The sequence below is a fragment of the Ascaphus truei genome, chromosome 1, assembly GCF_040206685.1.
Source record: "Ascaphus truei isolate aAscTru1 chromosome 1, aAscTru1.hap1, whole genome shotgun sequence".
Taxonomy (NCBI): domain Eukaryota; kingdom Metazoa; phylum Chordata; class Amphibia; order Anura; family Ascaphidae; genus Ascaphus; species Ascaphus truei.
Genome location: NC_134483.1, coordinates 452,480,611 through 452,505,751, shown reverse-complemented (window position 1 = coordinate 452,505,751; position 25,141 = coordinate 452,480,611). Strand labels below are relative to the sequence as shown.

Sequence of the window (25,141 nt, the reverse complement as noted above, 5' to 3'; positions counted from 1 at the left end):
TCCACCAAATATTCAAAAGCTGTGTTCATCCCATCAACCTCAGACATCTCATTAAAGTGGTAAGTAGTTATTGGTGTTATTCAATTTTTTTCCATTCTTGCACATATAAATGACAACAATCTTGGAAATGTATGTTATTATCTTACAAATGCTATATTTTTAAAAATATAAATGAAAGGTTTTCATGAGATATGTTGTGTCCCCATACATTTAGTTATTACAATTTATGTATGTGTCCATATTTCTTATTAGGGGTTAGTTTAACCTCCGGTTTGCTAGTAAAACTGAATTACTGTGTCGCGAAATGATGCATGTCTAAAAAGTGTGTCACTAACATAAAAAGTTTGGAAAGCTCTGCATTATAACACCCCAGTGTCTCCAGTATGCCCGGTGTGGAGTAACAGCTTACTCACAATCACTCACCCCTGCAGCTGATGGAACTCACATGCCGATCAGCTGTCTCTAAGTCCTCAGTAACCACCGAGTGCGTCTTTTCGATGGTAAGCATCATAAAAATAGTAGATATGTCGATGAGACTGCAGCTCCTGGAAAAATGGGAACTCGCCAGCAATTGAAAAAATAAAAAAAGTTTATTGATCTACATAAAAAGTTACACGAACAAAACTAAGGACACTCCTCCCACGCGTTTCACGCCCCCTATGGCGTTTTCTCAAGGAGTATTTTTTCATTGCTGGTGAGTTTCCATTTTTCCAGGAGCTGCAGTCTCCGATATATCTACTATTTTTCTGCACCATGTTATAGAACACATTGCATCATCTTGATACATCCCCCAGGAGTATCTCCAGTACCTACAAAGTAGCAAGTGACAAATGAGGAGGCTAAAAGGTAAAATACCACTTAACAACACTTTGTAGTTGTAATAAATTGAATGAGCTTCATCATAAAATACATTCTCCAACATTAAGCTATTTTAAAATGGGGCTTCAATTAAATGCACAAAGCTGAACTATTAAAACACAATATGATTTGAACCATATCATATCACCATCACATATATTAGTTATTGCTCTGAGTAGGCCAGGGGGCCCTTTCTGTTTCCGTGCACCAGATCAGTAATTTGTCTGCTGACATAATCCATTATAGTGGAGTGCTGCTTAACTCACATACTTTTTGTATGATTCGAAATATGGACAGAAAATAGCAAAGCCCTAGATACTCTTTAAAGATTATCTAGGGCTTTGATATTTTCTGTCCATATTTCTGCAGGGCCGATTTTGTGGAATCATTTTACAACTCAGCTCTGCATCACTGCAACATGGATATTTCTGTAACATTATTTTATCATTTTATGATATTCATTTAAAAACAAAAATGATAATGTTTTAATAGTTCAGATTTATGCATTTAATTGAAGCCCCATTTTAAAATAGCTTAATGTTGGAGAACGTATTTTATGATGAAGCTCATTCAATTTATTACAACTACAACGTGTTGTTAAGTGGTATTTCACCTTTTAGCCTCCTCAGTTGTCACTTGCTACGCTGTAGGTACTGGAGATACTCCTGGGGGATGTATCAAGATGACGCAATGTGTTCCATACTCTGTAAAGAGTATCTGGGGCTTTGATATTTTCTGTCCACATATCTTTCACCTCGTGCAACCTCCAGCCCACCCATTACCAGGAGGCTGAGCGGGTTCTTCCAATTCTGGTTTTCCCTGCAGAAATAAACATTTTTTTACAACATTTCTCCAAAAAAGAATTGTGTCCTGGTTTTTTGTTAACCCTTCTGCTGCCTGTGTTTAGGGATCGCAACCACCTGTTCGAGATTGGACCCCAGTGATGTGAACAAAAATGGAGGGGTTCCACTTCCATTTTGATCGCGCTCAGAGCTCCAGAACACGATCTAATCTTTGAAAACGAACCATAGTAGCATGACATGACGTGTACGCCAGAGGAAACCCTGGCGTGGCGGCACTCGTGACGGACAGGGTGCATCCTAACGGGCAACCTATGCCTACATGTTCTACAAGTATGCTGCCATTATTAGTCAAAGAGGTAGAGGGAAAGAACAACGATCAACACAAGGTTAGGAATAAATGAAATTGGAATGAAATAGAAACTAATTTTTACACAAGAAGCAAATAGGTGAAAAACGTACTTTATGGGGGATTGATTCTAAGGGTGCCAATTACATTGAAACAGGTCTGTAATAAAAACACAAACTTTTCTTGCCCACTTGTGGGGTTGGAATTTAATTTCTAATATTGTATAGTCCAAAGCGGTCGTTCGCACCATAATTGGCCAAAAACTCCCATTGAAGTCGAAAGGAGTTTGCTCCGTTCTTGGTTGAAATCTGCTTTGGTCCGCATAGAATAAGCCCCTTGGTGTAGTAAACCTCAGTGCTAGTATTTCTGTCATAATGGATGGGACTGCAGCATAACAGCTTAGAGTTCGCTATGGCTCTGCAAGATTTAATCATTTTAAGGTGGATGATACAATTAGCACACAATTCCTGGAAATGTTGCTTTTTTCCACTTTGAAGAATTTCAACAGATGTACAGTACTGTAGCCTATATTAGCATTGGGTTTGACACATTTTTGTGGCCAGGGCAGCGCCTGAGCAGGCAAGACCCGCTCTAACCCCAAAAGCCGGACTACAAAACCTGTCCCCTAAATCAGGGGCGCGCAAACTTTTTTTGCTGCGCCCCCCCTGCCTGCTCTCCTCCGTTGTGAGCCCCATTTCCTTACCTCGAGTGGTGTCAAATGACACTGCGACGTCATGTTATGTCATATGACCCGCGGCATCATTTGACGTCACGTTACCAAGTCAACCGTGACGTCACATGACCCCGTAGCATCATTTGATGCCACGTTGCCATGGTCACGCGTCCTGAAGCCGGCTGAACCCCGGTAAGTGGAGGTTGTAGAGGCCTTGGGGAAGAGCGTGGGGCCTCTGCAACCGCCTTCGCCCTACCTTAAATGATGAGCTGGCTGACCAGAACGGAGCTTCTCACTGCCGTGATGCGCAGCCTCATTTAGAGGCAGCAGAGTGAGAGGTACACATGGGTGGTGCAGGAAGGAGGAAGACTCGGTGGCGAGCAAGCATGGGGAAGATAACTACTGCCCCCTGTCACTTCCCCACCCCACATTACCCCCTCTCCCAGTATCAAGCCTTCTCACTTGTACTCTTTTTCAGTGTATAGTGAGGTCAGGTTATACTGGGTCAGGGTATAATGTGGTCGACTTAAACCCTGTGTCAGGTTATACTACAGTATGTCAGAAACACAGGGAACTGGCACACCCCCCCCCCCCCCAAAAAAAATAGTGCTCAAAGAGTGTCACAATATCTGGAATTTGTAGACATATATGGGGCAGTTAATATACAGGTGTATCTTGAATGACACATCACGGGTCTTTTTCATCTGCCTTGTACCTCTGATGTTGGAATAAAATATCTACTTTTACCAGCACTTTTATCCAGCCCTGAGTTCTTACTCGCTGCTGCGCTCCGTGTTTCTCCTGTTTGTCTATACTCTGTCAGTGTATAACCAGACTATATTTGTGCAATGCCAGGTCACCTCTGCATCGTGCCATTAGTGCCCCACCACCAACCCAAAATGCCCTACCTCAGGCAGAGTGCTGGCTACGCCCCTGTATGTTAGGTCTTGTATATTATGCTATGAATAATAAAAACACACACCTCACAGCCAATGTGTGTGCCAAAAGTTCAACTCAAACAGAGAATAGGTAGTTTGCAACTGAAAGCAAATGAGGTTATATTGAGAGAGGGAGGAAATGAAGAGAAGGGGATGATCCCCCTGAGAGGAGGGGGAGGAGAGAGTACTACTGGGTGGGGGCTGGAGTTTCAGGAAGTGCAGAAGCCGAAAATAAGAAGAGAAAAACAGTGACATACAGTATTACTGACTGCCCCGGTTACTGGGAAACTAGCTGCTGCCATCAGGTGCAGTGACTTTCCTTACAGCACAAATCCCTGGGCAGCTAAACACAGGCTCAGGAGGGGACACCTGACCAGGCTTCACCATGGCAAGCTCGCATCGGCCACCACAACAGCAGCATAACTCAGCAGGTGGGTAGGACCAGGTCTTCTGCCCCGGGGTAAAACAGACAAAGGGCAGAGGGACAAAGACCGGCGGAGGTTTCTAGCAATTACCTTTATGGGATATCATGTAGGCAGCTTAAAAATAAGGCGAGATCGGCGTATTGCCATTCTCCGTTATATTATTGCTATCTTTAATAGGGCATCACAGGCTTGTAACCACGCATTGCCTCGAGGCTGCATATCTACTTAACTTGGTTACGTTATTGACAACAGCAGATCTATTAATATAAGTCTAAACTAGCTACACTCGAAACTCCAGTTAGGTGAAGTGTCATATTGAAGGTCATGTTGTTGCCCTGGGACTGAGCAACTCCAGTCCTCAAGGGTCACCAACAGGCCCGGTTTTCAGGATATCCCTTGCTTCAGCACTGATTGAGCCACCTGTGCCGAAGCAGGGATATCCTGAAAACCTGACCTGTTGGTGATACTTGAGGACTGGAGTTGCCCACCCATGTTGTAGCCTGTAAATGTTGTACAAGGTGGGGGCGGTTGGGTGTTCCTTTGTAATCATGTGCAGCCACTGGGGGATGTGGATTTAAATGTCCCACCAAGCTTTTAAAATTGGGATTTGTCTTGTTGTTGCTACAGAAGTGAAATGCTGGGTGACTGCTGCAAATAGGGACAACATGTGCTGAGCCCTTAATTGACCCCATATGTCTCCCCCATCCTACACTTGCCTTTCAGTAGATTGCAAAACCCTGTCATATGTTTGCAAACCTGACCTGCAATGAAAGCGATGGGAATCCAGCAAGTCATTCAGAGGAGGGAAAGATTAGAGCAGGATGTAGAAGTGACAAACTAATTATTTCTAAGTGTGATGTACAGTATGTAGCCCCCTTTCCCCGTGTCTAAGGGAACTATGCGTGCTGTTTTCACTTTAGGAGGCTGCATATAAAATCCATATTGTGAAGCTAAATATGGAGAACTGTACATCTTTGGCACATTCGGGTAGCCACAAATGTAGAAGTGCAGCGCACAGCAAAGAACTGGATCCACAGGACAGCAGCAGTATAATGAAAATAAAAGTTCTTTATTAGAAAATCATGGTGCAGACAGGTATGGGTGCAGTAAAAACCTCTGTCTCTAACGCGTTTCACGCCTTACTGGCGCTTCGTCGGAGAGTACAGTATGGTGTGCTATGGTTGCATAGCACACCATACTGTACTCTCCGACGAAGCGCCAGTAAGGCGTGAAACGCGTTAGAGACAGAGGTTTTTACTGCACCCATACCTGTCTGCACCATGATTTTCTAATAAAGAACTTTTATTTTCATTATACTGCTGCTGTCCTGTGGATCCAGTTCTTTGCTGTGCGCTGCACTTCTACATTTGTGGCTACCCGAATCATTTCTACCAGCAGAAGCACGCATTCCAGAAGGCACAATGGGCAAGGTCACGTGAGTTGTACCTTTAAACAGTACATAGAGGTATTTTATTGGTGTGTTTATGCAAAGTGTCAGTACCAGTCCATATTGGCAGTGAGGGGGTGGGGCTCATATATCTCCATTTTCCACACTCACCAGGACATTTATTCAGGTCTCAGACTACACACTCACCCATATATACCTCACTCAATTATATACCTTAAACCCAGCCTACTCCCTTCAATCAAGAAATTATTGTTTATTACAAATCCTGTCACTTGAGCACTATATCTGAACAATGTTCTTCTACCCATCTTTGGCACATTTTGGATATTATCATTCATGAATATGTACTCTGCGCTGTACAAAGCGGCAATACATGGGTCATTTTCTAAACCCCTTTAGCGTCAGCAGTGTGAATGGGTTAATATGTTCATCCAGTTTATTCCATGGAATGAGGTTAGTCGCGTGTACAATACAGGACAATGATCTTCTGTTTAATAAACTATATCTGGAATAGCTGCTTCAGCCTGGAGTATTGGGTTTCTTGAAGCCACACCAGCACTATCCCAGCCTACTTGGTGCAATAGTTTGCAATGCCACTGAGGTGTTTTGTGTCAATAGACATGTGTGGACTTGCTGCTTCCCAGAAGATAATATTTATGATCACTGAGCTAAGGAACAGTGAGGTTATTTTTCTTTCTCTACATATTTTCCTACAATAGAGGAGACTATTTGGAGTCCCAGACAGGTGGCCCTTTTGCAAAACGAGTTGTATGTCCGGTTGAGACCGAAGTCCAGTCCTAATTTTCCAAATCTCCATTTTTCCATAGAAATGCAAACTTTGTTAGGAACCACAATACACTGGACTTTAAGGTTAAACAAGGACAGGATCAAGATCTTGTACTGACATGGAGTCCTGTTGCAGTGAAGAGCATCGGGCACACTTGTATTTAGATTGAAGATTTAATGATATCGATATTTCTGGTGTGCTGCAGTATAGCGGTTAAGGGGGAACACAATCACTGCGGAAAGCATTAAAAGGCTTCATATATGTGCATGTAAATGTCGAGTACTGTGGGGAGGGGGGAGTAATCTTTGATGGCCGGTGGGGCTGCGGTATCAGAAGGCCGCAGAGTGGCACGTCACGATCATGTGATCGCTCCTCGGTATCATGATGGCACTGCACCGAACGGAAGAAGATCTTTTCCGCTTGGATCTCTTTTAGCGCTGCACGCATGGTTTTTGGTGACTTATTTTCTTGCAGGTGCAGGGGTGTTCTGTTTTCCCCTCTGTACCTCCGCTGCAGGGTGCATTCCCGTGGGGGTGCTGGTAGAGTGTCCGGAGGTTCCGCGGCGGCCCGATAGCACAGGGCACCGCCATGTTGGTAGAGCATTGCGCAATACCCCTGCGCGGCCGGAGGCATGGAGTGAGTTCGTGCATGCGCAGTGTTAAGCGCGCGAGCGGCTGGCCAATCACCAGGAGGCTCTGCAGTTAAACTACAATCCCCATGAGCCTCAGCAGAGCCACATGACCCCAGGGAACGAATAGGAGTGCAGGGATTGCTAGCAGGCAGGAAAGGGAAGCGTGGGGGAGAGACCACGCTAGCAGAGGGCACCGGAGGAGCTAGGGGAGAGGTTGTGTGTGTGTGTGCAGGGGGTCAGTGACCCACCTGCGTAGGTCAGATTCCCCCTCAGGCCCAGTGCAGACTCTGAGTCACCCTTAGGCCTCGGCCAAGGTTACTGCTTGCTGGCGGAGGCGCGCTGAGGCGCGCTTCTGCTCAGCACTGAGCCCCTACAGCCGTAATTAGAGCGGCTTTAGTAGGGGCTCGCCTACACTTCCGCAAGCGCGCGGAAGCGTAGGTCTTAGGGAAATGTAAAATTTCCCCGCTTGCATGAGCGCAGGGCCGGTCACGTGAGCGGTTCGCCCAATGAGGGCAAACCAGCTCCGTGACGTCACTGGCCCACCCGCCCCCTGACGGCGCGCAGGGAAAGCACCCGCAAGGCCAGGGATAGCACCCGCTTTCCCTGAGCCTCAGCGCGCCTCAGCACGCCGGCGGGGAGCTTGGCCGAGGCCTTAGCTTGTGGTGCTGCAGGGAAAGCCATAGAGAAAGATACATTCTATTCCTTTACTGTAGCAACAGAAAGGGACACAGTGTTCTTCCTGAGCTGCTGTGTGTGTGAACAGTGGATTGGGCTCAAGCTGCTGGACATTCCAACTCGTGAGAGACTGCGCTGGATCGGCGGATCCTTTTCGAAGTCTGTTACCGGCTACTGGAGTAGCCGGAAGGTATTTACTAAGTGCACCAACACCGGTACCTTCAGGCGCTGATCCCGCCTTGGGGGAGGGTTCTTTGGGGACACTGGGTGAGTGACCAAGGGACACGGTGTGGGGTGCACGCGGTGGTGGGAAGTGACATTACTCAATGAGGAGAGTGGCTAGGCCACTGGTGTATATATTTACTGAATATCAGCTATTCATGTACTGTACTATATGTGTGTTATCCCTAATAGGTGTACGCTACGGTTTTGTTATTGCTTATTAGTAAAAGGTTACAATGTTGAGGATTGTTATCATTATTCTTACTTAGGGGAATCTCATTTATTGGGGATCCTGGGTAAGTGGAGGCGCTGCCACGAAATATCTTGTTACCCCAGGCTCCCAGTTAGCGGAGGCCCAGATCTTGCTGAGCCAGCAGGTACATACAGAAGTAGTCTCTCTATATCAGCCGGAAAGAGGGCTACACAGGCAATGGTTCTTTTATTCCCTCTCTGTCAGTATGGTCGTCAAATCACCTCCTGAAAGGTACTTCCTCTTAACCGAGGGGGCTATAGTCCAACGTATCCACACAATCGCTGAACACAATCTCCCTGAGCAAACCAGCAAAGAGCCCATGAAGTAGCTCCCATGTCCCAGTGTCGCTGGCGTGTCAAACCTCATGGCATGGTAACTACGTCTTGGGACACCCAGAGGGTTAAAGGGCTTAATCATGCTTGAAGAGAAGGAGGAAAAAACGGAGCACTAAATCCACTGCTTACTTGTAAAAAACACAGAGGTGCGTTCCCACGATAAAAAATAAAGTTTAATGGATCAAAAATAACGAACAGCACCTACGCGTTTCAGGCTTGTAGCCCTTTATCAAGGTTAATCATGCTTGAGGCTGAGATTATGGTTCCGGCATCGCTGCGTGAGCGCGCTTGCGTGGGGGCGCCCGGCAAGCACTCTCTCTGTAGTGGGCTATGTACGTTACCCCAGTGCCTGGGTGCCTGCTGGCGAAGAGGCGCGTTGACACGGCAGCGTTTAGAAAATACGTCAGCGCACATGAACTTGTTCAGCAAATGAGGGCGAACCAGCTTTGTGACCCGTCTGCCAAGCCCCCCCCCCTCCGCATCGCGTCATCAATCAATTTGCCCCTATGTGTTACCCGAGAAAAGGTAAAACTGGACCTTTTTAGCTTTCTATACCTATACTATAATGTAAGCAACTTTTGATTTTCTACATGTTGTATTCACACAGACTACCCTAATTCAGTGGTCCTCAACTCCAGTCCTTTAGACCCCCCCCAACAGGTTTTAAGCATATCCCAGCTTCCACATAGATGGCTCAGTCAACGACTTTGCCAAGTAAAAACGCGTTGTGTGAAAACTGCCTGAGCAATAAAAGCCTTTATCCCTGACCTGCCTAACACATTGTTCTGATACCTGCTATAAAAAGGCATAAAATAGATGTTCAGACTGGATAACACCCATCATCGGCCCATCTTCCCTTTTTTGTTTGTCTGATACTTTCTGTATTTTTCAAACGTAGTATAGTCATGTGTACTACAAAGTGTGTCATACCACAATTGCATGTGTGTAAATTAGCAGATCTAAATATTGCCATCACTTCATTTCATTGGTCCTGATCACACACAATGATTGCTTGTCGACAGCAGACTAAAGGCTACACTTATAGTGCCGGTGACGTCAGGCTATGGTCGCTGGAAAAATGAAATTGAGACGACTTCCAGCGATCGCGACCAAACCGTCGCTCCAAGCGCACGCGGCAGCAATGCATTTGTTTTGACGCGCCGTCACTGGCACTATAAGCACAGCCTTAGTAATAGTGGCCAATGTCAGGCAGTAGCTGCAAAGGCAAATTAGATCTTATCTTGCATTAAACAGGAGGATGGAAGGGTGATGAGCATAATTATGCGCCTCTATAAAGCATTTGTAAGACCACACCTTGAATATGGAGTACAGTTTTGGGCACCAGGCCATAAAAAATACATTATGGAACTATAAAAGGTGCAGAGAAGAGCAAATAAAGTGTATGGAAAATCTGATTTATGAGAAGCTAGCTAATTTAGATCAGTCTATGAGGGGATACGATAACTATATACAAATATATTCGGGGACAATAATACAAGGAGCTTTCAAAATAACTATTCATCCCAATGACAGTACAAATAACATGGGGTCATCCCTTAAGGTTGGAGGAAAGGAGAATTCACCTGCAACAAAGGAAAGGGTTCTTTACAGCAGCGGTGGCAAACAAGGTGGCAGGGGGCGTGAGCAGTTGCAGAGGTCCCGCGCTCTCCCCCGCGAGGCCTCTGCAACCTCTACTTACCGAGGTTCAGCCAGCTCCAGGACTAATTACCATGGCAACGCGGCATCAAATGACACCATGGTAACGTGACGTAAAATGACACCGTGGGTCACGTGACTCCGCTGCATGAGGTAAGGAGAGGGGCGCACACCAAGGAGGAGGTAAGGCAGGTTACACTAAGGGCAGTAAAAATGTGGAATTCATTACTCATGGAGACTGTGATGGCAGATACAATAAATATCTTCAAAAAAAAGGTTGGACATCTTTTTAGACAGGAAAGGTATACAGGGCTATGCCAAATAATAAACATGGGAAGGATGTTGATCCAGGGATTAATCCGATTTGCCAATTCTTGGAGTCAGGAAGGAATTCATTTTCCCGCTTATTTCTTTGTTTTTTGTTTGCCTTCTCTGGATCAAAATACTGTAAATACAAATATAGGATAAGTATCTGTCATCTAAATTTAGCACAGGTTGAACTTGATGGATGTATTTTTTTTACAACCTCATCTACTATGTAACTTCACTGGGAAATCATCCAATAATTTCCCCTCATTATAGTAATTGTATAATGTATTGGTTTTATCTACATTCACAGCCAAAGAGAAGTATAGTGCATGGATTAGTTGTAATACATAGAGTAGGTGGAAAGGAACTGATGCACTAAAATAAATGTTGAGTAACTTATGTTATGTCTGCAGTTATGTGTAACTTATAGCTTTAGTGGTCAGGCGATGAACCCAGTCTGAATACCAATGTCTGTATCTTGTGACCTTGGGCAGGTTACTTTGTCTCTTTTCCGGGCAGAGACTCATTAGGGCTTATGTACGAAGAGTCGCAAATGTAATATTTGGGGTTATGTTGACACATGAAAATCAGAACTTCTATTGCTCTTGTGTTCTAACCTCCTTCTTTTTTTTTTTTTAAGTCAAATATATTAGCTGAAACAAATGGGATGCACATGTATAAGAAAATGGTTTCTGTGTGCCAAATACATAGCTGAACCTGTGACAAATTCCGCCATGTTGAAACTGGCGTTAATCCTGTCTTATATTGTTAGTGCAGAATTACAAGGGCTTAAATTGCAATATATCAACTTTGTTTTTTTTTTAACGTTTCATTAAATACATTAAATGTGATATTGACATAGTATGGCTATTATCAAATATATTACACAAATAATTGATATTTAAATTGGTCATGAAATAAAAAAAATAACATTTAAGTTAAAACAGGATTTGTGTATCAATCGGGTATGCAACATGATGCAATGCGACAAATATTAAAGCCAGCGAACTTTGCGTCATATGTAAGAAGTTACATAACCTTACACACGTGCAAATGTTATTAAGGTTTGTGCTTCTTTTTAGCACTCCAATTTAGACTCAACAAGCAATTTCAGTGATCGTGATAGTGCAAATGTCCCATTGTGTATGTGGTGCACATTGTGAGCACTAGATGAGAGCAATATTATTATTATTATTATTATTATTTCTGCTTTAACCAGCAGGCATCCATGCGAAGCACTAATATAATTGCCATTTGGAACTAGAGACTTGGGTACTATAAAAATGTTCACAAGTAATTAAGCCTAGAGTTCAGGCATGCCTAATATTTACTGGTTCGTTGTTCTTACCTCTGCTGTAAAACATGGCTTTTTAATTTATGTTAAATAATGGACCTATTTTTTAATTAAAGTACCAATTCCGCAGAACGGGGGGCCTTTATTTGTTCCCCCAGGGTGCTGATGGACGGTATTTTCAGAGCCTCCCATACCTCCGTTCCTGGAATAAATACCTGTGAAGACGCTGGTGTTAATAATAATAATATGTTTTTGTATAACGCTGCTAGTTATACGTAGCACTTTACAGAGACATTTTGCAGGCACAGGTCCCTGCCCCGTGGAGCTTACAATCTATGTTTTTGGTGCCTGAGGCACAGGGAGATAAAGTGACTTGCCCAAGGTGACAAGGAGCCGACAACGGGAATTGAACCAGGTTCCCTCAGTGCCAGTTAGTGTCTTTTTACTCACTGACCCACTCCCTCTCCCAAACATTATGGTGTTCCTCATGATTGCAATCGCTGACTAATAGGAAGCCGCAACAGATGATGTTGCAGCTTCTTATTGGCTGGCAGATAACGTGAGATTTGGTGGCCATATTTCCCCCTGGATTAATGTTTGATTTACGCTTTATTATCTATCAATCTAAGCAGTTAGTCTTTATCAGTATTCTACTGTGACTATACCAGGGTGTCCAACTACCCTTCCGCTACCAGAAGAATTGAATGACAAGACCCAGCCCCCCTATGGCAGTGCTGTACAACTAGAATTACAAGCCCCAGGCATCTACCAAAGCCTCCACATTCTCATGAGTGTTATTGTGATAAACGTTTTAATTCCTGTTTCATAAAGTCTATCTTGGACACAGTTTTACTATTAATATAATGATCTTTTTAGGGTGCTCCGGAGTTCCACAGCACAAAATGGGAGGTACAAATAAATAGCATTAAAACAAACAACATAACATTATCCACAAACTAATATAACACGTGATCGCATTCTGCTAAAGCGGTATCTGTCTCTCCGACATTTGCTGTCCAGCTGAGAACATCTCTTCCATTGGGTACCAAGGTAAACAGTAATGTTTTGTAAAGATTATTTACACACCCTGAACAGTGTTTTCAATTACAGGTCAACAGAAAGTGGATAGCAGACAGGTCTCCCAGGACAAAGGTAAATTATTTTGTTTACTATATGCTACAGATAAAAATACATCTCCCTCATTCTTACAGTATGTATTTTGTAAGGCAGGAAAGGTGACTCACTCACCACCTCTATTGAAATGTATTACGACCTGCAATAAACCTACGCACAGGAGGAAGAAACTAGCGACAGTGTTCTATAATATATTTCAGTTTATATCTAAACCACAATAAATAATCCAGCTTTAAATAAGGAAATGGGACAGTAAGAGCATGAAACTCTCATAGTACCCTGGAACCAGTCCTAATTATTAAATAATTACTATGAGGAGATTCTTAGTGATAAACACTTTTTTTTTTATTGGGCTACTCCTTTTTAATATGGATCGGCATTTTAAAAACGTCTCTAGTCATTTTTGTTTTTTTTGCCCCCACCAGCCTTTGCCTTATGTCTGTGCTGTCATCAACATCCAGGCACTTTTCTGCTTTTGTCATCCAGTCCCAAAATTCGATGTGAGCTGATATCACCGCTAAAAATGCTTCTGTCTTGCTTTGGTAACAGCATCTGATTAACTTTGCCCTGTACAGTATTGAGTTACAGTATATAGCTTCCTCACGTGTAGTATCAGTTTGCATGTATTGGCTGAATAAGGGGACACGTTTGAACGTTGTGTAGCCATTTTTTGATAGTCTCACACATTTCTGCATTGTTCCATTCTTCACTAAGAATAAGTTGCATCATCTAAATCAAGTCATTTAAATCAGTGGGGGCGCTTTTAAACAGCAACTCTGGCACAAGATCAAAGACCCTATACTCTGTATTGTTCTGTTTGATCCGAGTTTTTGTTGTATTTGGTAAATCATAAGATTGTGTGTGGAATTCAAGTTAGTTTTTTTTTTTTTTATAACCGTACACCTCGTTTTATAACAGAACTGTGATAATATTTGTGATATATAATGATAAATACAACACACATAGTTATAGGTCAAAGACCCCGATTTATAATTCTGCACTCCTCGCTACATTCAAATGTATGTGTTGGGTGGACATTAAATTATTTATTGTCACAAGTGTCTGAGCAAAACAGATGTCCAGATGCACCAAGCTATTTAGCATAATGTTAATATAAATGAACGTTGCGTTATTACTAGCACTTATCCACTAAAGGAACATAATGTTAACGCCGTTAAAGCAGCAGTCCAGGCTGCATTTCCTTTTTTATTTTATTTTTGTAATAATTTCAGCTTCGGGGACCTCCTGCTTCCCAAAATACTTGCAACATAGAAATAGGCACAAACCTAATCACTTGACGTGAAAAACAGTGAATAGTGAACACTGTGGTGATAACTATATAATCACCCTATGGGAGAGGTGCAGCTGGTAGAGGAGTGTTCCTCAACAACCCTTAAATAGAAGTTAAGCCCAACTTCCAAAGCACAAACTCTCCGCTAGGAAAATAAATTGGTGCAGATATACACACACACAAGTAAGAAAATGTGAATCAATAAATTCACACTCACGTTGTGAAAATGAGATAAATTGTGGTTACCCACATAGGATGTTTTCTGCGCAGTAGGTATTTAATCGGGAACTCCCCCAAGTCATAATATGAAGGAGAAAATTGAGCCATTCATTTCAATGGGGATTCCTCAACGCCGACCTCCAGGAACGGGTTGGCAGCCATCCAAACCGCAGACCGCAAGAGCGGAAACATTATCTGAAAGAGAGCTTTGATCACATTGAGTTCAAGTTCAAACACAATTGGCGTGGGAAACTTAGGTTCTAGGGCACCCAGAAATAAAATTATTTTTGCCCCTAGACCCTAGGAACCCCCACACTTGACCACCACCGGGTCCGGGAATGAAGGACCCCGTAAAGGGTCGCGCTCGCCACGAGGGTCGCGCCATTGACTCTAATGGCGGAGCGGAGGTCCCATTGAATCCTATGGCGGCGCCGGCCATATTGATTCCAATGGGGAAAAGCCACGTGGCTTTAACACGGCTAAGTCCAAAAGGGTAAAATGTGTAAGCCCATATCTCCGGTTCTGTGAGGACCAGAGGGCTGGGACTTGGGTCGCATGTAGTCACTGTTCCGGCATGACTGCATTGCCATTTCCAGCCCTCTTTGATCAACCAGACGGAGTATGGGCAAATGTGAAAAATTGTGGTTTTCCTATAGACTTCAATGGCAGAGTTGCTCCATCGAAAGCCTATAGCGGCAGAGCCCATTGACTTCAACGGCGGAGTTGCTCCATTGAAAGCCTATAGCGGCGGAGCCCGTTGATTTCAATGGGAGAGTAAAAAGCAGAGATTTATTTTAGTTATAGCGGAGAATCCTGCAGTAAAGTTAATAGGGGATTTAAACTTGTTTTTGTATCTCTGGTTCTGGGGGTCGTGGAAGGCTGAAACTTGGCCACTTTGGCAAAGGTCTTCCGGCATGAGGACCTGGCAAATTTCAGCCTGCTCAGACCCACAGAACGGATTATTTTAATATGTGTAGATATTAAAGAATGTATTGTATTTTGGGTCTGGTAGAAAAAGCAAGAGCCCATATGGTAAGTTAATGCAGAGGGGGAGACAAGTGGTCTACAATAAACTCCTGATCAAAGGCGTCCCTGCCCTGCTTGTGTATGCTAGCACAAAAGAAAGCAGGACGTGGGTACTTGAAGATAAGTGTTGTGTTTCACACCCTGGAACAAAGGGTTTCCTGGCCAAAGCAGACATTCAGACGCCTGGCTTGTGGGAGGGGGGCTAGGGAAATAAGCCCCTGATTGGAATAATATCCACCAGTGGGCAGGTATTATGGTGCCCCTCAAGTGAGGTGGCAAGGAGGGATTGGGTGCAGTAAATTGTTCTCCAATGACTTGCACTCAATGCCACCAGTGTAATTTCTTGTCTGTTATTTGTATATCTTGTGTGTTCACCTTCTTTAAGGAATAAACTATATTTATTATATCTAAGTCGTGTTCAATTCAACCCAGTTATTTTGGTGTATATTATACCGTTACTAGCTACCGTGACATTTACAATAAAAGAACAGAAAGAAAGAAGGACTCAGTGTGCATCTAAAGGGGGCGAGTTAACTACTTGTCTCTACCACTTGCCACAATGTGCAGGACTCAGAATAGGTAACGTCACATTATTTGCTTTAATTTAGCAAAACTTCTGGACATGAATGAATATTGGTTGTTTTACTTCTGGTTCTTGATCAGTTGACGTGGGTTGAGAAAACGGTGTGTGATTGGTTGCACAGAGTATTATGTGTCCAATCTTTATATAGTTTCACTGTGCACATTTGTTTAATGTTGCTTATTCTTTATCCTAGATCAAGATGTCAACATCATGGAAACTGATTCTTTGCCAGCAAGGCAAGTGTGGTATACCAGTTGATGTACTGTAGAAATAATTCATATAATTAGAAACCATGTAATTGATTGGATGACATGAATTCTAAAGCAATCGAAAGGTTGCACTGTATTAACAGCATTACTTTTTAATTTATTTTTATTCCTAAAGGATTGAAACACTCGATCCAACTGCAGAGTATAAAATGAACAATAAAAGGAGAGGTTTGGCCTTGATCTTTAACCACGAATGGTTCCACTGGTTCTTAACTATGCCAGAGAGACGTGGCACTAACGCTGACAGAGAGAACCTCAGAAAAAGGTGAGGAAGAGCAGGGGAAAAAAAATCTAAATCCATTTATTTTACAAAATAGCTGCTGCTGCCCCTATTTTAGACGAGTGACTCAGTAAGTGGCATTATATACAGCTATATGGTTTCTTATATTTCTTTTTACCGTATTTGTGCAGGTAGCAGGGTGTCTTGCCTTGTTGACTTGGAATTGTTTGGTAACTCTGCTTTTGGCATTCATGCCGGGAGTAGACAAAAGATATCCTTCAGTTTACAGGGGTTTTATGTTCATACAGACTCACAAGGTGTTACCTGCACAGACGTCAATCTTACACGAGTGGATACGTAACTGACGCTGCTTTTGCTTTGTCAAGCAGTAAGTGCAGATAAACCGGTTTCGGTTCAGTATTGAGTACACTGACCAAAAGTAACACTTTTCTGTACTGTATTGTAAACATTGTTGAAATTCCAGCATTTTTCATTGGGTCAGGATGTGTTGCACAGTCAGATTAATATGTGATGTCTCTTAGCCCTTCTTTTTTTATCTTATGCTTTGGGTAACAAGCTATGCTTTTCTATCCTTTGCCTAATGTGGATTAGACGGGATTAATTAGCAAAGAAAACAAATGGTACATATCACACCTCCATAGTAAAACAATTAATACAAATGCATTCTAAAATCTACTCTAAACCTTTTATATCTGTTTGGGCCTTAGTCCATCATTTGCATTTCTCTGTATAACCACCAAGACCAGACTCTCGAGGCATTGGTAAAGGAAGGGTGAATGTGTAGCTTGCTGGGTACTTCTTCCTCCTCATGGTTTCTCCTCCCTCACAGTAAGGGCACAGGTGCATGTTTTAGCTGTTTATGATTTAGAAAGCTGACAAGTAATTTGCTCACATTCTCCGGGGGAAACCAACGCAGGTTATAAATAGGCTGCTCTGGGAAATGAAGTCATACTGATGGCATACGTGAGGTTTGTTTTGTGACTTCCCTGGATCCAGGTATATTTGTGGAGAAGTCATGTCTTTATGGTAATTACATGTTATATATTTGTCATGTAGGGTGGAATTATGGTAAAGAAAGCTTCTACCTGATATCTTTAATATTTTGAAATGTAACATTTTGGATGGAAAAATTTAAGCCAAAAATCACAATTCAAGTCAATGGGAATATTTTTTCGTATTAGCACATATAGCGTTTACCCCTTAGAGTCCATTTATACCCAGGTTCCAGTTAGTCTTGTTTCCTAATTTAACGTAATCATGTCTTCAACCTTATTCTGAAATGGGAAAGAAATCCATAGAAGGCTGGCGCAGTAACATTGGAGGCATATTGACTGTCACCACTTTTACTTTACCTATTTCAGCTACTTCATTGTTGCATATAACATTTAATTTAGTTACACATTTTTAACCAGGAAATATATACTCCGAGCACTATATTGCTTTCTCATGAATTGTAGGGCCTGTTACAAAAATCATGTTCTATGTGCATGCCGCAGTTTCATCCCGCATCACCCCTCCCCCTTTGTTTCAGGTTAACAGAACAAGGTTTTGAAGTTCACTGCTATGAGAACCTCAAGGCAGAGGAAGTGCTGCAAAAGATCCATGATGGTATGTAGGGATTATGTCTCAGACATATGCGTAGTACACATGTATGGACGTACTTGTGTGAAATAATGAGATACAGAAAGAATAAAGGAAGTTGGGTAAATGTAGAAGAAATACAACAAATTTAATTGGAAAACCATGCATAACTGAACAATAGATTCATGTTTAAAAAAAAGATACACTACCCAGATTCATATCCACAGCAAACATTCATGGGATACAGGTCTGAACCAAACTGCTCAACAGTTGGTAGCTCCCAGAGAATCTAAGGCCTCGGACATGGTCAGCGCTGGTCAGCTGACCCGTGCTGCTGCTCGGGACTGGGCCCCTGCAGCCGCAATGAGAGCGGCTTTAGCAGGGGCTCGCGCACGCGTCCGCACGCTTGGGGGAAGCGTGTGTCTGACGGAGGTTTGAAATTCGGCGCTCACCGGAGCGCAGGGCCGGTCACGTGAGCGGTTCGCCCAATGAGGGTGAACCAGCTCCGTGACGTCACTGGCCCGCCCCCGACACGTCCACGGACGGCGCGCTGTGTAAGGCCAGGGAAAGCACCGCTTTCCCTGAGCCTCAGCGCGCCTCTGCACTGTTCTGGGCACTATGTCCCAGGCCTAAGGGCTGAGAGGGAGAGAGGGTAAGACCAGACAGACAGACAAAATAAAAGATTCCTGCAAAGATATAGCAGTTGTTCTAAACCGTTTGCCACTGGGCCTCCCAGTAACTGAAAAAAGACGAGAAATCACCCTGGTAACAAGAGAAATCACACCAAGGTTTCCAAGTTCTCTCTAGTTGTGTAAATTGCCCCTCCAATAAAACTGTTAAGTATTCTGTCTGAGCTATAAACCATGTTGTATTTTGGTCAGAGATATGGACTGCCTGCGTAAACCAGCACATTTGGTAGCCAAGGATAACTCTCTTTAACAGTAACAGCTGTCATTTAGTGAGGCTGTGAACCAGTCTGCCCAACAGAGCCACCGGTATACATTTTCTATAGCTTTTTATAGGTATTGTTAATCTCCACCACTCTGAAGTATGTCACATAGTCACAAGATTTTCAGCCATGTTAGATGACACAGCTCTTTTCCTGGAACTGAGAGCATGCGTGGAATGTGAGAAGGACGGCGAGACACCACAGAGCAGTGACTCTGAAAAGACTGCGCCACTGTCTATAGCACAAATGAAACTCTGTAGAACAGGTTGATTCGGTGTCCTATCCTCACTCTCTACATGACTGCTAGCAGGACCTGCACTGACTTGTTTACAGCAGCAAGAGGTTTTGTCTCCATAGAAAAGGTACAATAAAGATATCCCATGGGTGTCAGTGTCCTCTGAATGTTGCTTATCCAAATTAATTGTTCAACGCAGCCTTACTTTATAAGGGGAGTTTGGCATGTCTGGGCTTTGCATGAGTCATTTATCAGAAACCATTAGGTTAATGAAAGAGAAAATTACTAATTGGCATAGACCAGTATCATGGAAGACCAGACGATTACACCGGGAAGCACCAGACAAAATGAAGGAGTAAACAGGCCTCCATCTGAAACCATGGAAACATGCGTGCTGACCATTGCCGATCAGAGAGCGAGGACTTGCCTTAGACAGACCAATCGGGGCCATGGGAGGTGACCACTTTAGGACAGCCCACAGAGGCGGGATTAAGGAGAGTGGGAAATTCAAACTGACCAATGGGAATCGAGCCCGCAGGGATAGGATCCAGGCCACGGTTCCCAGTTTCAGCATCATACCTCACTCCGAGTTGGATATGAACAATGGCTCTGCTTTTCAAATGCACGTTCCCCTGACCTGAGTCCATGCACTTCCCCAGTGCTCCCAAGCACTTCACCTAGCCCAAATTAGGTTACCTCCCGAGACTTCCTTCTGTGCTTGCCGAGCTGAGTGAATTACACATGAACAAATGAAATGTAGCACAAACAAATTTTTGACTTCAAGCTTTGTCGATTTGAGAGAGTGGGTGGGGGGCTACTCTAGGACTGAATGGGTGAAAAGCAGTCACTGTACCTCCTCCTGGGGTGTAGCTTACCAATATGAAAACATTAATATGTGACCCCAAACAATGTGTGTTTCCCAGCCTCAGTGAGAGACCACAGTGATGCTGACTGTTTCCTATGCGTTTTTCTGAGCCACGGAGAAGATAACCACGTTTATGCTTACGATGCTAAAATTGAAATTCAGAAGTTGACCAATTTATTCAAGGGAGACAAATGCCAGAGCTTGGTTGGAAAACCCAAGATATTCATAATCCAGGTAAGCTTCTTTTTTTTATTTCCTTTCACACCAAGGGCATGTCCCATTTTATGCTTGCATGTCTTTATATTAAAGAGCTCCAGTGATTATATGTTTGTATTTATTTAGATATTAAAGGATAGACAAGAATGGCTGCCTTTTTCTCTACAGAAACTAATGATTTTGTTGATGGTTCAGCACGCATGTCATCAATTCTAAAGAGACATTTTTGGTGAATATTTGCACGAATACTGTTCTCATTTGTCTTCCTCACATTATGTTTTGGAGGGACAGTACTTTTTTAACTTCATAAGAAAACATGATCATCACCTGCTAATGACAAACTTCTTTAAGAGTTGAAAAATTTCCAGTGCAATTATTTTCTGGAATGTATCATCTGTTAGGATAGCGACAGTGTATATACTTGCTTATGGAGCGACTTAATTGCAAATGGTCTCAGTATAGAAAAAGTGGGCCTGTTGGATAATCTTCCAAATAAGGAGGTAATTGTAGTAATTAGTTTCCACTTTTCTTGGTACACTGTTTGGCATAGGATCCTTGTACTCGATTTGGTGGAGCAAGTAAATAGTCCCTCATTTTAGTGAAGTAGACAGAATAATTATTTGTTCAAATATATACTGCTTGGCCTAGATCATTTGTGCCAAATTACACCAAGGATGGCAGCCGTAGGTCAGGCAGCTAGTTGAGTGAGTGTGGTGTAATGAGTATGAGGTACATCAGTGTCCATAGGCCTTGTTCAGGGTGAAACCAACGCCGTGACATCAGGCGCTCATTTTGCCCGGGCGATTGCTGGCCAGCTAGTTGCGTGCGTGCCCGTGACGTCATGTGAGAGGTTCGCCCTCATTGGCTGAACCGCGCACGTGACCAGGGCAAGCATGACAAATACCAAAAAAGTTGTCTGCAAGCATCGCGCCTCCCCACGTGCACGCACACGCGCAGCATGGACGCTAGAATTTTACTTCCATTGTTTTGATTGCGCGCGAGCGCACTCTCACCCTGGACGAAGCCTGAGCCGCTCATTTTCCCTACAGTGAAGCTTGTTTGAAAGCGAGATACACAGAAATGTGTTCTTTGTAACTTCACTAGCTTCATATTTCCACTACTGATGGAAAAATAGAAAAAGCAATGTACTCTGATATCCTGACATTCGGGGGCACACCATTAATTTACCAACATGTGTCCATTAAAGCAGCCGTTTGTACTGCTCAGTTTTGTTTTTATTCTGTTAGAAAACCGAACTTGCTCTGCAGTCCCCGTCATCCAAAAAACCCCTGTTCCTTAGATATTTGACATTATCTTTTGTGATATTGGAGACCAAGAAAAGCAACAACGTTATCGGGAAATGAGGTTCCAGCTTTCCATTGGTGATCCCGCAACCATATGTTGGCTGTCTTTTTTTTTTTTTAATTTTATACACTATATTAAGAAAATGATGGGTAAAAAAGTGACATACCCTCCATCATACAGTGTAAAGTAAATGAAAATACCCCTTGTGGTGCATTTGCAAGTCTCAGACAGGTCTGCAGCCCCGTCTTTCCATAATATCGCTTAGCAAACAGTGCTTCCACTGCAGCCAGGGATTCTGGGTAATGGCATGCAAATCAGCACAGTGTGTCACTCTACTTCCCATCCATTTTAACATGAACCCCTATGAGCGTATGCCTACCGCATTACACAGCTTTTCAGCATAGCCAGTAAACCTACTCGCAAACAGCCGTTTCAACCTTTTGCGTCTCATCAGTGCATGGTTCATTGCTTTTTCTAATAGAAACCGACACAAAAATTACAAATATCTGGGAATTGAGTTTTCCAGTTCAGGTTAAAAAAAAGGGGGTGGGGGGAAAGTTTGTTGCTTTTAAGTGGCCAAGGCTAGTTTTGGACCTTCGTGCACTGCCCTCTCTCTCTTTCTTGCAGGCTTGTCGAGGAGATAAACACGATGCACCAGTCACTGTTGTTGATGCCATCGACGGCTCTGATACTGAAACGAATGAAATCCAAGTGGATGCTGCTGCAGTACACACACTGCCCGCGGGTGCGGACTTCCTCATGTGTTACTCTGTAGCAGAAGGTACTACTGATTTTTAGTTTTATTTATTTTAGTTTCTGGCTGCCTGTTTGATATAATGAAAGAAAGTGACAGAGGTCACTAAAGTCCCCTATTAGTTGCACTCACGGCAAAAACAAATTGCATAACTAAAAGATATAAATATCTTCAGTATGGACTCAAAGTCCCAGATGAAATGAAATAAATGCTAGAGGATACAGTATCCACAGAGACTAATGTCTGAAAGAAAAATAAACATAATCCATAAAAGGACCATATGTCCACAGAAAATGTCTAATGGCCTAAAGTATAACAATGACATCCACTATTAAAATCCAAAAAATAAAAAACTTTAATGAACCATATATAACGCCGAAAAGCAAGTGACATAGAAATAAAACAAATTGTGATGTTAAAATACCCCTGTAGGGGAGCGGCTGGGAGGGGGGTAGCAACCAATATAGTGAGGAATACCAAATCAATTATGATTAATAATGTATATATATCTCATGGTATCCCTAGTGTTGCTACCGAAGCTGTGCAAGCTCTGTGGGTAGGTCAAGGTAAACACTTGAACAATAAGGAGCCTAAATAGGTAAGTATACAGTGATCAGTTCGTCAGGTACCAGATGTATCTATGTATATACATAGTGGTCCGCCTTAGGAAGGTACAAATAACTGCGATCCCCAGTCAAAGAGCTCCTTATAGGCCCAAAGGTATAAATAACATAAGTAGTAGGCAAACGAAAATGATACAACCGTGCTCCTAATGTTGCTGTGTATGCCCAGACCAGAGGTAACTCCCAACAGATGCTGCTCTACTCCACGAGTAGTCCCGCTCTCAGACGCCCACGAGTGACGTCACTCGTTTTGCTGTGAGTGCAACTAATAGGGGACTTTGGTGACCTCTGTCACTTTCTTTCATTATATTATTGCCCTTTCCCCGTGCACCAGGTTTTCTATACACTATTTTGATATTATGGTTTGAGCGACGTCCCATTCTCTTGTTTTTTACATTATGCCTCTTTGATGAATATGTTAAACTGTGGACATCTGCAAGAAAGAAACAGGTTAATTATAGCAAACGATGAGCGTCTGTTGTATCCCTCCAGGACCTTTTTATTGTGGGAGTGAGTGAGACTGAGTACTCTGGTTGTGCAGTTACCAATCGTGCTATACAAACAGTCTACTGTCTGAAACTGAGGCGCCTATACAACGCTATGAATAAATAAAACACCTCACACAAACCGTCTATAGGGATTAGCTTGATAGAAGAAATATCATGAGAGAGAGGATATACAGAGGATACATACTTGTATTACTCTAATACATACAGCTTAATTGTTCCTCTGCCAGAAGTATTGCAGTACAGTGCATTGGTGGGCCCACTGGATGCCAACGGTTTCAAGGTTAACTGTGCTCAGTTGTACAGTATGTTACTACACTGTACGTAGCCATGATCCTGCAATGCATTGCATGTCCGAACCAGTAGGGGTTTAACGGGGAGTGTGCTTTGATTATATCCACTTTTTTATTTTCCAATAATGTGTCTATACAGGTAAGATTCTGACTTATAAAAATGAAGAGAGATGCACTTGTGGGAATAACACAGATACTCATAACCTGAATCTTTTATCAGTTCTGGCATTCAAGATTCAGACCCTTTTGGCTTCCGCTCCCGTCCCCCCCACGTTTCATTTTTTATTTTTTGCATTTGCTACAGGCTACTATTCTCACCGAGAGACAGTGAACGGCTCCTGGTACATACAGGATTTATGCGAGGCTCTTAAACTGCACGGCTCTTCCTTGGAACTGACTGAAGTGCTTACACTGGTGAATAGAAGAGTGTCCCAGCGCTCCGTCTACAACTGCCTCGATCCTAATGCAATTGGGAAAAAACAGGTCCCATGTTTTGCTTCCATGTTGACCAGAAAGCTTTACCTAAGACAAAAGTAAAATTGATCCTTTTATGTGCTATTTCACTTTTTAATTACCTATAAGAGAAATGTGTATGCTAGTTGTCAGCTTTTACATCAGTTGCTTCAGATCGGTGGTTATTGCTGTTTAGGGGGGATTTCTATTACATCTCTACATGACTTCTTTCAAAGTTCTTCACTTTTCTGTAATAGTTTTTCTTTTTGCAAAAAGAAAAAAAAAAAAACCATCTTGGAAATTCATCCGCATTTGTTATTGACTGTTTCTTGACCATTTCTGACCTACTGCAATCCACATTTGCACAGCCTGACACCGTAAAATAGCTTTTCCGTAATTCTCAGGAAATATATTGTTGTGAATTTGCATGTTTTTCTTTTTTTCTACTTTTTTCTGAAATGGCAAGTTTACTTCCATGTTAGTTTGTCCTATCTGAAATTCATATTTCTCCGTGAACAAATATAATGTATTTTTTTTATTGCTATGTTGTTCACAATTCAGTTTTTCTATCAATACACTGATTTTGTGTAATAATAAAAGCCGATTAATTTCTTTGCTGATTTTTGATCCAGCTAATTTGTTCAGTGTTTTTGAATTGGGAGGCCTGGATGTGAGACCATGTCACTAAACTGAACGAGGGTGAATGAGTGTTACCAAGTGCAGGACACAACCATGCTTGGCATAAGCAAAAGGAAACAGAGGTAAAAAAGAAAGGGTTCCTGACACTGCAGTTGATATTGTTCAGACTTAGGCTGCGCTTATAGTGCCGGCGACAGCGATGCGATGTCGCGTCAAAACAAATGCATTGCCGCCGTCGCGTGCACTTATAGTAGGCACGGCGGCTTGGTCGCGATCGGCTGGAAGTCATCTTAATTTGATTTTTTCCAGTGACCGTAGCCAGACGTCGCCGGCACTATAAGCACAG

The 25,141-nt window shown here is 42.9% G+C and overlaps 1 protein-coding gene across 1 annotated transcript; it reads left to right on the top strand.

The window, feature by feature from the left end:
- The first annotated feature begins 3,823 nt into the window (after nt 1–3,823).
- On the top strand, nt 3,824–24,768 carry CASP6 (caspase 6). The gene is made up of 8 exons (XM_075617150.1): nt 3,824–4,049; nt 12,724–12,765; nt 16,060–16,102; nt 16,251–16,400; nt 17,908–17,984; nt 20,065–20,240; nt 22,155–22,308; nt 24,008–24,768. Exons 1-8 carry the CDS (start codon nt 4,004–4,006, stop codon nt 24,238–24,240), a joined length of 921 nt encoding a protein of 306 aa, XP_075473265.1. The 5' UTR covers nt 3,824–4,003; the 3' UTR covers nt 24,241–24,768.
- Nucleotides 24,769–25,141: the final 373 nt, after the last annotated feature.